Raw genomic sequence first — 13,433 nt, 5'->3', positions numbered from 1 at the left:
AATTTTCATATTTGAATTTACAATTAATTTTTTATTTCACTTCATTTAACGTTCTCTCTTCATGCCACCTCCACTCTCGGATGAACTGCTCGATGTTGGATTTGTAAAAGCTGGTGGTGATGAGAAACTATTCTTCAAGAATGAATCAGATGGATCAAAAGGGAAACTTGGAAGTGGTGATTTTGGATTAAAAATTGCTGGTTGGGAATCTGACGAAACCACTGAAGGCAATGTTGGGTTTTCTCCTCTCTTATCGTCTTTAATGAAAACATCAATTGGGAAAGGTGCAAAAGTTTTAGGTGGTTCAACAGGACGTGGCTGAATTGCAGAACTAGGGAGGAATGGAGAAAATGTTTGACTATCAGGTGGCATTGGGAACTCAGGTGACAAATGTCCAGCTCTAGTCAATTTACTTTCAAGTCTATTCAACTTTTCTTCTAATGTGTGAACTCGTTGTAGTAATTCATGATAAGTTGGTTCATTCCTCGATGGTTGATAAGGCACGTGATGATGATGATGACTAAGAGAAGGAGAATCGTGTAGATTTGGTACTTTACCATTCTCTTGATGTTGAATATTGTTTGAGGGGAAATATCCTGTTGATGAGTGAACAATTGAAGCAGCTGGATTTGAAGGAACTCTATAAGTGTTTGGTGTATTACCACCTCCTGGACTATTATTCCTTCTCTTTTTAGGAGGAAGACCAGCATGCTCATTTGTACTTGGTGAATTTGGTTGTACAATATTTGGCATATTTGGCCATTGTGGATTATGATAATTTTCACGAGGAGGATTTAAACTTGAAGATGGAATTGTTGGTGGATGAGAAAGTTGTTGTGCATGATGATGCAAAGAAAGATTGGAAGTTTCATGTGATTGAACAGAAATTGGTTGTTGTTGAGGTGGTTGATGAGATGGCAATGATTGTTGTGGAGTTTGTTGCTGTTGTTTCTTGAACTTTCTCACTTCCATCTCTGTTCTTGTTCTAGATCTTATCCAGAACAAGTCACTCACAGCAATAATATGTTCTCTCTCTGTTCCTTTAAATCTAATAACTTGAATTTGTCCAGTCTTTGTTTTACAATCTCTTCCCCTAACACGAGGAACCTTGAGGGAGGAAACAATCTTTCCTTTCTGAACATTTTCTTGACAAGGTTGTTCCGATAATAATTCAAAAGACTCTAACATTCCTGCCTGTGAAAAATCAGTAACAAAATCACCATCAAGTGAATCTTCTTGATCCTTCTTCTTATTCTTCTTTTTCTTCTTCTTTCCATCATCCAAATCATCATCCTCCGAGTCTAAACCATCATCTTGATCACTGACTCCTTCCTTTCTCTTCTTTTTAGCATTCTTTCCCATCAAATGAACCAATCTCGCAGTACAATTTTGAAAAACACCTGGTTGATTCGACATGTTAACCAAATCACAAGTAACTACTAATACATCACTCACGTAGACACTGTGAGTTGTTTGTGGAGCTCCTCTTCTATCATTTGGCTTAAATCCATGAGGTTCACAAGTTAGTGTTGTGTTATCGTATGAAAAAATTCCTTCTGGAACTTTTAATGTTGAATTATAGACACGTAATTTTGGTTCGGATGAGTTAGTTTGGTTACTGTTTGGTGAAGAGTAGGATGATTGTTGTTGTTGTTGGTGTGGAGGATTCAAATAATTTGATGAGGATGATGATGACGGAGGAAGTGGTTGATAGTGTTGTGGTGGTGGAGGTTGATGATGATGATGTTGTTGATAATTGGAAGGTACATGGAAGGAATTGGTGGCAGAGGAGGATGAGTGAACTTGGTGAAAGGACGGTATTCCAGATGAGGGCTGCATACTTGGCTGAATGACAAAGGGTTGTTGTTGCATTGAACTTTGTTTAGAATAACTAGGAGCTCCAACTTGATATTCTGCTATTGTTGTTGGTGTTGTTCGTTGATGGAGAGAAGTTGTTGGAAAATTGTTATTATTTCTCTCCACGTATTGGTGTTGTTGGTGATAGTTATTATTATCGTACAGATGATAATTGCTATTTCTTCTTCCGTGCAATGGTTGTTGTGAAGACGAACCTGTAGCAAAATTTAAAGAAGGTGAAGTTGAACTTGTGGAGGTATTCTTTTGATTAATTATTTGTAGCGAAGGGTTGTTATAATTTTGGATATTCCTTGCTTCGTGGCTTGGCAACAAGATTGAAGTAGTGCTTGGCAACGTAGTACTACTACCCTGATGAGAAGGATAATAGTTCTCTCTCAAATATTGTTGTTGCTGTGGTTGTTGCTGATGATGATAGACACGATAATCTTCTTCTTCTTCGTCTCCTCTTTCTTCTCGTTCAACAACTGATCCTAAGTAAGAAGCGCTGCTAGGTGGTTGTGTACTTCTATTCTTTTGGCGGTATTGAGTGCCGTAAACCAAGTTCGCTTGTTCTTTTTGAATTTCTGCGGATGATAGATTGTTGCTGTTTTCCTTCAAGCCTTTCCAATTTTCGATATTATGATTATTTGTCATCATTATGGAATTTTGTGATGGATAGGAGTGATGATAGTAAGAAGCTCGTTCTCCTTCTCTTTCATTATTGTGATGATAGGATTTGTAGTGTGTTTGTTGTTGGGAATGTTCTTGTGTTCGCACATTACTTTCTATGGTGTTGGGGAAATTGTCCTCCATCATATTATTACTCTCATTCACGGATGAAGATTTAGTAGTAGTAGGTCTTGTTGGAATTGGATATTGATAAGAACTAGGTGGAGGAGGTGCAGTTGATGAAGATGTTGTTGTTGTCATCATCAGTGATCGGTCTTCATTATTATTGTTAATATTATTATTGGTTGGTAATGTCGCCGAATTGATGGTTCTAATCCTCACTGGTGAATAATCTAATTGATTGTTAATGTTATTCGGAGGAGAGGAATATAATTTCGACATGTTTTGTTGTTGTGATGATGTACCAACTACTGCAACAGTTGATTTAAGTGGAGGTGAAGGACTCGGATCAGGTAATGCAGGTGTTAATCCACTATTATTGAATGAAAGCATGTAAATATTATTATTATTATCATTATCTTCCTCTATATTATTATTATTATTATTGCTATTATTATTATTATCTATATTGTTAATGGTATTATTATTATTATTATTATCCGCTTCAGATATTGATGATGATTGTGGTTGATGAGTTAGTACTACAGATACTTGTTGTTCTGAAACTTGCATGTTGAAATCCAATTGATAATTTGTGTGTGTGAATTTAACAAGTTTTTAAATGTTTACGCAAGTTCAGGTTTGAATTCAGCAATTTTCTTTTTTGGCGGCAAATTTTTTGTTCGGTTATTAGTTTTACTGCTCACAGAGATTTTTTCGTATTCTCCGATTTTGTGTTTAAATATTGTCAATGGATGTTGATCAACAACAATTGTTGTTGTGCCGCCTGTTGATGATGTGAAGAATAATCCACTCTACTTTCGAATAATTTAGAGAGAAGGGTCTATAGATGTTTTTTTTGACTGTGAATAAGCTGATGACAGTGCAAATTTGGTTGTTGCTGATACTAGTATAGTTTTGTCCAATTCGGCAATGGTAAGTGCTAATCAAAAAATATATTCAATATTAAATTGAACGATAACGAAACCTTCAACGTGAGTGTGTTGAGTTTCGTATAAAGTTACTGTATTGTGTGGTGGATACTTTTTTTGCACGATTGTCCATCCAATTTCCTTTGAAAATTCAATCAAAAGTTGGTATTGGAAATTGTAGAATTGTAACCGGTTCAGAAATTGTTCGAACTGAAGAATTTAGGAGAACCAAGATGAGCTTTTGTGAAGTTCTTGGTGTGTTCTCTAGAAAAGTCGAAACAAGCTTGCAACACTCAATTCTGAAAATGCAAGAAAAACAATTGTGTGGAGTTTCGGCAAGAAGCGAATAGTAGTAAAAGTGTCCTCTGCAGTAATTCCTAGATTCTTTTGGGCCACTATGAGAGCGAGATTAGCAAGGTCTGAATGAACTTGTTTTTTTGACACGTTTATTGGATTGAAAAAGCCTCACACATGTGTGCACATTCGAATAATTTAGCATTCGATTACAATATTAGAAGGAGAGCCCATCGAATGGACCAATCTATTTGGGGATTATTAGATACTTCTCAATAGCACACCTATTCTCCTCAGGACTTTGTTTGAGGATAACAAGGAAGGCACTTTCAATGTTTGGAAAATTGTGTTGTAAAGTTCACATATTTAGCCTCGTTTTAAATCTTTCGAATAGAAACATGCACGAAATAGGATGAGGTTGGTTTAAGAAGGTGTTCAATCATCACTGCAAAGAATTGTGAAGTTTTATTGAAAACATTCAAAGTGTGCGAAAGGTTATGAAAGGTTTAGAATAGTTTATCTACATGCATTCAAGTGCTATTTTTCGGTTGGCCATGATTCGTGTTAGTATCACATGAAAGAATAATTATTTCCTAATGAATAGAGTGAGAAAGATAGAGCCTGTTGTGTTTCTTCTTCTTTCGTTTCTTTGTTATCAGAATTGATGGAGGAATTATCAGAAACCACACCATCACTGCACTAATCAACACACTAATAGCTCCACACATCAAAGTCCAAGCAACATTTCCATTCGAAAGTATCGAAATCACAGGTCCAAATGAGCTCATCACCAACTGTGGAACAACAATGAAAATATTCAGCAATCCCATAAAAGTTCCCTTTTGATCCTTATTAGCAATGGTTGCAACTAGAGCAAATGGAATGGTATTGCTCACTGCCCATGGAAATCCAAAGGTTGAGATTAATAGTAAGGCCAGGATTTTGTTCTTGACAAATAAGGTAGCTCCAAGACAACCGGCAAGGACCAATTGACTAAAGAAAAATGTTGCCTTAAAGCCAATTTTGTGGCACAGGGAAGGAATCATAAAGGAAAAGATGATGGATGATCCAGCAAATCCAGCCAATCCAAACGAGCCGAATTGAACTCCTTTCACATAGAGATTATACGAAGGTTCCTTCTCATCACTCTTTCCATGGAAAACATTCTCACCAACCCAAGTAGTAATATACACAAGGAATGTAAACCATCCCAGATATGAGAAAAAGTTTACAATGCAAACTCTCCACATGGCTTGAGGTAGGGAGAAGCAACTCCTGACATAGTTCCATAATTGATTGACTCGGACAATGTGGAGAGAGACAGCACGAGTATCTGGAGGAAAGATTGTGTGTTCTTCCTTTTCCTTTTCAATATTGTGTTCGAGTACCAGCTCTCCAGAAACTTCCACTTGTTGAGGACGATCTGATTGAGTAATTTCTGATTCTTCTTCATCAATGAAAGGTTCCAGAAGTGCAGCATTCTGATTTGAATTGTTAAAGTTTGGAGAAGTCAACTGAGGTTGGGCTTCACTTTCTTCTTCTTCATCAATTTGGGAAGAGGTTGTGTGGAGCATTGGTTCACTTTTTGATTTGAAAAGATTAGTTTCCATTCCACTTTCTGATTGATTTTCTGGATTTTCAGTTTTGGTTTCTTCACCAATTAGTCGATTCTCTTCATCCCTTCTTTGGGTATGTTTCTTATGAGTTGGCTCCTCACGAGCTGCTAACAAGGTCACAACGAAAGTAAAGAGAAGAAACATGATACTCTGTAGGAAGCAAATCTTCAAATTCTGGCAACCTTCTGAACACACTTCAGTTTTGAAAAATGGAATATATTCAGACCACTTTACAAAATCATTCCAACTTTCGAATAATCCAATTTCGAATAACTACTTACCCTTATAAAACCAGCCAAATATCCCAAAATATTTCCCAATCCACTCCAAAACGTCAATGCAGCATTTCCAAATGCCTGATTCTTATGAGATGCCATATCAGCAACCAATGCTCTCGTCGGCCCTTGTAATGTATTATTACTCACATCAAGAATCCAAAATCCAATAATTGCCAAAGCAATTGCCGCTGGATGATCATTAGTTGGATCTCCCATGGCATGACCCAGATCGAGACTGAATGGAATGAGGAGAAGGGACATGACAATCATGATTGTACCAACTATTAGAAAGGGACGTCGTTTTCCTAGTGGACTTTTACAACGATCACTTAGAACACCAACTAAAGGTTGAATGATGAGACCAGAGACTGGGCCACAGAGCCAAATGAGAGTGATTAGATTTTTGGAGAGACCCAGTTCGAGAATGTATGGTGTTAAGAGAGCAATTTCTATGAATTTTGCATGTTTTTGTTAGTATTGGAAATGAGACGAAACTTGTGGAAACTTACGAAGTGCCCAACCAAATTGCAAACCACTAAAGCAAGCAGTGGCGAGAAATATTCTCATTTTGGATGCCTTCTTTGGTTTTAACATTTTTTCCTCTGCTTTCTTATTCAAATCAAAGTAACTGTCGAATCGAATAGCGGGTTGGTTGCCAATTAGTCTTAGTTTTTTAGATTTGTTAAATCCCAACAATCTAGAAAGGTTGTGAGAGTGTAACAGTAAAGTATCGTCCGAAGGAAGTGTGTGGAGATGATGCACAGGTTGATTAGTTTGATTCGTTTGAGTTTCTTCCTCAATTACCTCTTCAACAAAAGTCAATGAAGGTGCTTTTTGTAAATTATCTGAAACTTTTGGAGTTATACTTGCAGGTTGTTGAGAAGTACTCAATGCTGGATTGTTTTTTTCCTCATTCGAAACCTCTTCAGATGATGGAAACATTTTTATCTTTTGAAAAAAACGAAACTTTCCTTTCCATTTTTCTAGTAATATTCCAAATCTGAAAGATTCTTTCAATTTTTGTTGAGCATCTTTCCCAATACTATTCGAAATCTTTCCAACAACAATATCAAACACAAGATGCTTAATTCAACATTGGCGCCAAAAAAATTACGTGATTTGGTTTTTAATCGCGAATCATTAAATTGTTCCTCTTAAAATTTCGACAGCTCGATTTGAAACTACCAAATCCAAAGCCTAGTTGCTAAATCGCACTTGAACATGCATGGTCAACAAACTTCATAGCTACATGACAATACGATACCGATAATTAGCATTGTTGTTACCAATTACGATATTCTCTCCATTCATTAACGATTCATGATGTGTGGTGGAGATGAATTTGTATTCTGCTTCTCGGGTCATGTCAAACCAAAGAAGAGAAAATTGTTGATGCAATTCACTTGGAATTTATTAATATATATTCAAAAAACAAAGTCTCTAATACCTCTCTTCCTTTTGCTTTCCCCCGAATTTTCTTATTTTCTTGTTTTGCATACTAGTAGGAATAATAATAATATGATAATTGTGAATATTTAATATTTTCTTGATTCATCATCTAATTTCCTATTGTTGATGATTATTGTATTTGGATAGTTATAATTGGGCAAAAGGTAACAAAACACGAAACACACACTCAAGAAAAATTGAAACAATGTCGGCCTCGTCATCCAACCACTCGAAAACGAGTTTGAAAACAACACAATCATCATCCATGCGAATTATTCAACCATCATCATCATCATCATCATCACATGAAGATCATCAAGAGAACAAATCAGTTTCCTCTTCCGCACCTTTAATGTCATCTTCACCCAATAATTCCATCAATTCAATTGTTGTTACTTATAAACCAGTTATGTGTGGAGGACCATATGAAATGTTGGTCAATATCGTACTGGATAGATTGAAAACATTTTCAATTGACTTGGAGAAGATAATGTTATTGGGAGGATATGATTTGAAGAGTTGTAGTACCAACAATACAACAACAACATCTAATGGTAGTAGTACAAGTAATTTAATGATGGCCAACGGAAATAGTGCTCTGGTCAACTGGTAAAAGATTCCAAATTGAGAGAAGAATTAATATATAGAAATGGTGAATTTATTCTGTTGGATTTGTTCAAAGAGTTTTTAAAGAGAGAATTGAATTTGTCATCTTTGGAGTTTCTAATAAGAATTGCCGAATTTAACAAGATGAAAGATCCACTGACAAGGTTTCAACAATCACAAATGATTATTGATGCCTTCTTTAGAGAAGAAAGTGACTCACAGATTAATTTGAATAATAATATTAGAGAGATTGTCATTGCCAAGTTTTACAATTATGCATCGGAGGAATTTGTAGATCCAAATCTATTCGATAATGCTAAAGTAGATGTTTCAATTCAATTGAAATCTGACAACTTTTTGAGATTTACACAGAGTAAACAGTTTACAGATCATATTATTAGTGTAGTTACTGAATGTTTGGAATCAGCTAAGGATTTGGAAGGTTTTTATCATTATTTGGATATTTACTTGTCAATGATTGGAGAAAAGAAGAATGCAAGAATGCAAGATTCGTCAGCTAGGAATTTCATTGTTGATGAGGAAAATCAACCAAGTTCACCTCCACTTGCCACCACAAGTGATACATCAAGTCAGAATTCAGATTCTGCCTCAGCAACATCTAGTGATGTGAAGAGTTCTTCATCAGGCTCAGCTATTGTCGAGAGATTTGCTCGTGCACTGCTGTTTGCAGATACAACACGAAAGATTGTAAAGGAGGAAGATTTTGAAATGTTGAAAGTAATCATTCAATCTAATGATGAAAATTTGTGGAAATGCATCACCTCTTCAAAGGATAAGGACTCTACTTGTTTTGCTTCTTACAAGTCAGATTTGGGAAAGCTGAAACTTGACAAAAAGAAAAGAACAATTCAATTATTTAAGGAAACTGGTATTTTGAATGCAACACCTGAAGAGGTATTGACAGCTCTCATCGATTCACGATATTATTCAATGGTGGAGAATCAAATAATTTCCACTGATTTTTTGGAATTTATTGAAGATGACGAGGAAGAGGATGGATTGGGAGTATCCTATTCGAGAAGTGTTGTGAAAATGCCTTGGCCATTGAGTAACAGAGAATTCATTCTCGGCTCCTCTGTCAGGAGAGAAATTGGCATTGACTCAACGGAGAGTGATTTTTTGATATTGAGGAGAGGTATTGAAAACAGCAAAGTGCCAATCACTAAAGGTTGTGTTCGAGGAAGATATATTGGAGGTATTTTAATTGAGAAATTGAGTGATATTCACACAAGATATACAGCAATGGCATTTATTGATTTGGGAGGAATTGTTCCTCTCTCATTGTGGAACAAGCTCACATCCATGAGAGGAAATCAAAGCTTTTTGGGATTGAAAAAAGCAATTGAAATGTCAAGAGAAGCTGCCAAGAAGAGGGTAGTCAACCTCATCAATATGACAACTGAAAGCTTTGTGGTTCCAACAAATACCAACAGAATTGCAGACACTATCAAGCTCTACGATAGAAGAATGAGCAGAGCAGCCAGTCCAGAAAGAAGAACTATTTCAAATTTATATTTTGATGCAGACGAAATAAATTTCATGTAAATAAATGGTCGCCGAAAAACCTTTCTCAAGGAATTGCCAAAGTCGATGTATTGCAAACGTCTGTTCATATTAGTGCTTTGTAAAATTTGGTAACTCACCTTTTGTGAAGGTTGAGAATTCACAACTTCGAAAATAGACACACTGGAGAAGTTATAAAACCTGAGAATATGTAACGATAATTTCTTTCAAACAAAAAATAAACAACAAATGGCAAAACTCTATCTTAACGTGTCGTGCAATAGTTCGGTTAAAGGTAGGTAGTCAAAATTTAAGTATTCATTCTACGTTTTCAAGTATCTCCATATATTAAAGTTAATATTGGAACTTTTTCTGCACAATTCTTCCCACCATACAGCACCGCTTTGGATTTCAACCCATGTTTAAATGAAATGGTTGAAATTAAAATATTCAAAGATTATCTCGAAACCCAAATGCTTGCCACAGAAACAATTTGTTTAAGAAGTTTATTGTTTAACCATACGGAAGTATTGTTCTTTGTTCCAACTATGGAAGTGTTACTTTGCAATTGTTCTCTGAAAATTTTGGTTATCCCCAAACTTGTTTTCCTTATCGTCAACTTTGTTATCACCAAACAAGTCTGTTGGCTGTTCCATATCACCAAACCAGTTATCCTTTGGCTGTTCCAGTTGTACCTCAATGTTGTGGATGTTGTCGAGCACCAGTAAGACCATTTCTTGGATATTCAACACCACAGCAAACTTCTTGTGTTCATTTTCATAGATATTTGTAATTAGTTAATGAATTGTTAATAGTAAACAATATTTTTAGTGAGTAATAATGGATGTAGTTATGCTGTTCATGTGTTGTTGTATTGAAGAACGCTTAAACGAAAACCTAATGGTTGTAGACCTCGTCTTAATTAAAAGGTCTCCGTTACATGTCTAAATATTGTTTCAGCCTTTCTAATCTCTCATCAGACAAATTCACATTCAATACTGTTAACAAATCTGGTGCAATTAATTTCTTGTAAACTTGTTTCAACAATGGATGATGAACTGAAACAGAGTAATTGTACACCATTTTGGAGGATTCTTTTCCATTTTGACATGCTTCGCAAAAGTTCCATTCTTGAGGTAAACCTTGGAATAAGGATGGATATTCATCTTCATCATTTTCATTCATTTGTTGTTTGATGTGCTTTAAGCAATTCTTACACTTGACAAATTGTCCTCCAAAATGGATGGCATGAAACTCTACTAAGGTAATTCCATTAATTTCAATAACCCTACATGTTGGAGATTGAACACATCCTCCAGATGAACCTATCGTTACGCTCTCATTAGTTATAAGAAAATTAGAGTTTTGAGAGTTATATTGATGTGAAGTATTTGGAACCCAATCAATGTTCCCATTTTCTTGCTTCTCTTCAACATATGGAGCCAGAACTTTACCAGTACTGATGCATAGTTTTCCATAACCATGAAATAAATCGGAAACAACATTGTCATTTGGTGCCCAATGTAAATAATTTGAAAATTGGTTGCTGTGGAGACTTGAAAATTGTGTTCCTTCAACTCCAGGATAATGCATTGTAAATATGGGATCTGAAACTTGTAAGATTTCTGGACAGGGGATCATTAATACTTTAGAACTTTGCATATTATTTGGAAATGCAATTTTGTGCAAGGAAATATCCATATAACCAAAATCACCACGTAAAGAAATAATAGGATCTAAATATGTTTCGTCAACTTGAGGGAAATGTGTTCTTGTTAAGGAATGATTATATTTCCGCATTTGATGCTGCATAGATGATCCAGAGAAAAGCAACTTGCTTTCAACAGGATTGAGTTTTTGAAAATAGCCTTCAACTGCTTCGGAATATGTGCCTGTGTAGATCAATGGGATTTCATCTGTATTTGCCACGTGAGAGTTTGTGATAACAACATTGGGAAGCAAATAAAAGCAAGTACCGTTTCCACCTAAACCTGTTGAACTTGGCTGACCTATTCGAGCCATCCCACATTTAGCCTTCATCAAATAATCCTTAATGGTTGATAGCAAATATAATTTTCTAAGAGAAAATTTGGTGGATGGAGGAATTAAATCACCATTATCAGCTACTCTAAACACATTAAAACAAACTTCACTAAAGTTATCCTTTGAATACACATCGACCGAATCATCAGTTTCGGATTGAGGCACTATAACCTCTAACATTTGTCGAACAAATCTCATGACTGCGCAACGGTATTTTTTTGTTCCACCTGAAATATTGCAGTGATAAATATTGTGATTTAATGGCTGTTGTGATGAACGTTGATGCAGAAGTGCTTATTCTTAATACCTTAATACCAACAAGAGAGCTTAAAAAAAATTAGCAGAATGTTCTCACCAGCAGAATCTATTCCAATCAATGACATTGAAATTATGAAACCATCGATGAATAAGTACTCTACCACTGTGTCGGAGGAGATGTTAATTGTTGATGAAAAATCAAGGAATTGTTTTGAGGATTTAACAGGTTGCCTCAATCCCTTCCGATTAACAACCTATCCCAGAATTTGTAGTTATTATGATTTAAAATCTGCAAAGGATAATCTGGATGTTTTTAATGCTGTTGTTGATGTAGTTTGTTTTTATCAAGGTATTAATTCTAAACAAATTGATGTTAGAGTTCCAATTCGTGGTTCTGGCTTCCTTGTTGCTCCTCCAAACAAACTCGACACTATTTGGGAATATTACTTTGTGACATGCTTGCATAACACTCTTCCTTTTGAATATGAATACAATAATGAAGTAGTGCAACTTTCTTTAAGAATGATGAAAGGAATTTTAGGGAAGAATCATAGGTTTGAGCCATTAAGTACCAGATCTATGAATTGCACCATTCTTGCAAAATCAGGTCTGAAAGAAGATGAAAATGTAAAGAAACATCCAAACAATGATTGGGTTTTGATGAAAATGGAAGTGCCAATTGATGTAGTATTGGATGAACAATATTTTCCAGAATCATACCTTATTCCAAGTCCTTCAAAGCTCAACCCTCAATCAGAACATCACACAAATCTTATTGCCTTAAAGAGTATGTTTGAGTTGGAGTGTAAAAATATTAGCTTTGGAAAATTTGTTGATACTAACGAAAAAACATGTAACTATAACGCCAGCTCATTTCCAGGCTCTTCAGGCGGTGCTGTGGTGCCTTGTTGTGAAAATTATAGCAATTGGAGAGACTTTAAGGAGAATGTTATTCTTGATAGATCAGTAATAGGAATACATATAGGCTCTGAAGAGAATTTTAATAGATGTTGTCCAGTGAGTTATTGGTTCAAGGCCTTTTACGATCATGTGTTTGTTTCAATGAAAGGAAACTTTACAACGGAGGAAATTGAAAGAATAGAGGGTTTGGTTAGGATTCAGAGTTGATTTATTTGGGTTATTTAAGAGATTACTTAGTGAAGATTCATATCATTGATTATATTTCTTATCATCTATTAATGATGTAAATTTGATGGTTTCATTTCTTGTATTGATAGATATTTAAAGGTCAGGTCAGAACTAACTTTTGAATTATGGACTTTGAGAAGTCAAATGTTTGGGACGTGAATCTACTCGTTAGATTGAATATGTATTGCTAATAAAGGAACATTTCATTGATTTATTGATTATAACGGTCAAATTGAGTTGAATGGAAGTGAATCTAATGTTGATTGATCGTGGATGGGTAGTTTCGCCACGTAGTGGTGCAACTACCAACCTTTGAAGATTGAATCAGGTTGATTTGCATGCAATCTGAAATATGTAGCAGTATCAAGAGTGATTATTCACCAATTCAATATTCAATAATCGGTTTGATTTCAATCAATAGGTTGATCAACAAGCTTTGAATCAAGATTCCAGTAATCAACGGCAGTCTATTTTTAAATTTAATCAAAGACCATATATAGTAGCTTGACTTTTATGATCTGGAAACTATCTAGATCTGTTCTATATTGAATAATCTATTTGAAAATGAGAAGAATTAATTCTTCTATTGAGTTTTATTGGTATTGCAAGGTATTACGATTATAATAATGTATACAGAA

At 35.3% G+C, this 13,433-nt stretch overlaps 5 protein-coding genes across 5 annotated transcripts in view; 2 read left to right on the top strand and 3 right to left on the bottom strand.

The window, feature by feature from the left end:
• Positions 1-13: 13 nt before the first annotated feature.
• On the bottom strand, positions 14-3,219 carry NAEGRDRAFT_59394 (uncharacterized protein; the record flags this gene model as incomplete). Its single annotated transcript, XM_002671488.1, has 1 exon — positions 14-3,219. One exon carries the CDS (start codon positions 3,217-3,219, stop codon positions 46-48), a length of 3,174 nt encoding a protein of 1,057 aa, XP_002671534.1. The 3' UTR covers positions 14-45.
• A 1,246-nt stretch (positions 3,220-4,465) lies between these two features.
• On the bottom strand, positions 4,466-6,708 carry NAEGRDRAFT_73301 (uncharacterized protein; the record flags this gene model as incomplete). Its single annotated transcript, XM_002671487.1, has 3 exons — positions 4,466-5,761; positions 5,914-6,215; positions 6,276-6,708. The coding sequence occupies 3 exons, from the start codon at positions 6,706-6,708 to the stop codon at positions 4,466-4,468; spliced, it is 2,031 nt and encodes a 676-aa protein (XP_002671533.1).
• A 712-nt stretch (positions 6,709-7,420) lies between these two features.
• On the top strand, positions 7,421-9,387 carry NAEGRDRAFT_52759 (uncharacterized protein; the record flags this gene model as incomplete). The annotated part of the gene is made up of 2 exons (XM_002671563.1): positions 7,421-7,769; positions 7,898-9,387. 2 exons carry the CDS (start codon positions 7,421-7,423, stop codon positions 9,385-9,387), a joined length of 1,839 nt encoding a protein of 612 aa, XP_002671609.1.
• An 894-nt stretch (positions 9,388-10,281) lies between these two features.
• On the bottom strand, positions 10,282-11,586 carry NAEGRDRAFT_73298 (uncharacterized protein; the record flags this gene model as incomplete). The annotated part of the gene is made up of 1 exon (XM_002671486.1): positions 10,282-11,586. The coding sequence occupies one exon, from the start codon at positions 11,584-11,586 to the stop codon at positions 10,282-10,284; it is 1,305 nt and encodes a 434-aa protein (XP_002671532.1).
• A 204-nt stretch (positions 11,587-11,790) lies between these two features.
• NAEGRDRAFT_52757 (uncharacterized protein) overlaps positions 11,791-13,433 on the top strand; it is a gene marked incomplete at both ends in the record, with an annotated part of 2,772 nt that continues 1,129 nt past the window's right edge. The window contains one exon of the mRNA XM_002671562.1: positions 11,791-12,433. Coding sequence (XP_002671608.1) covers positions 11,791-12,433 — 643 coding nt within the window. The remainder of the gene's footprint in view (positions 12,434-13,433) is intronic.

Source organism: Naegleria gruberi (genome assembly GCF_000004985.1).
Source record: "Naegleria gruberi genomic scaffold NAEGRscaffold_60, whole genome shotgun sequence".
NCBI classification, from domain to species: domain Eukaryota; phylum Heterolobosea; class Eutetramitea; order Acrasida; family Naegleriidae; genus Naegleria; species Naegleria gruberi.
The sequence above is the reverse complement of the archived record's forward strand: the minus strand, read 5'-3'. Positions and strand labels throughout refer to the sequence as shown.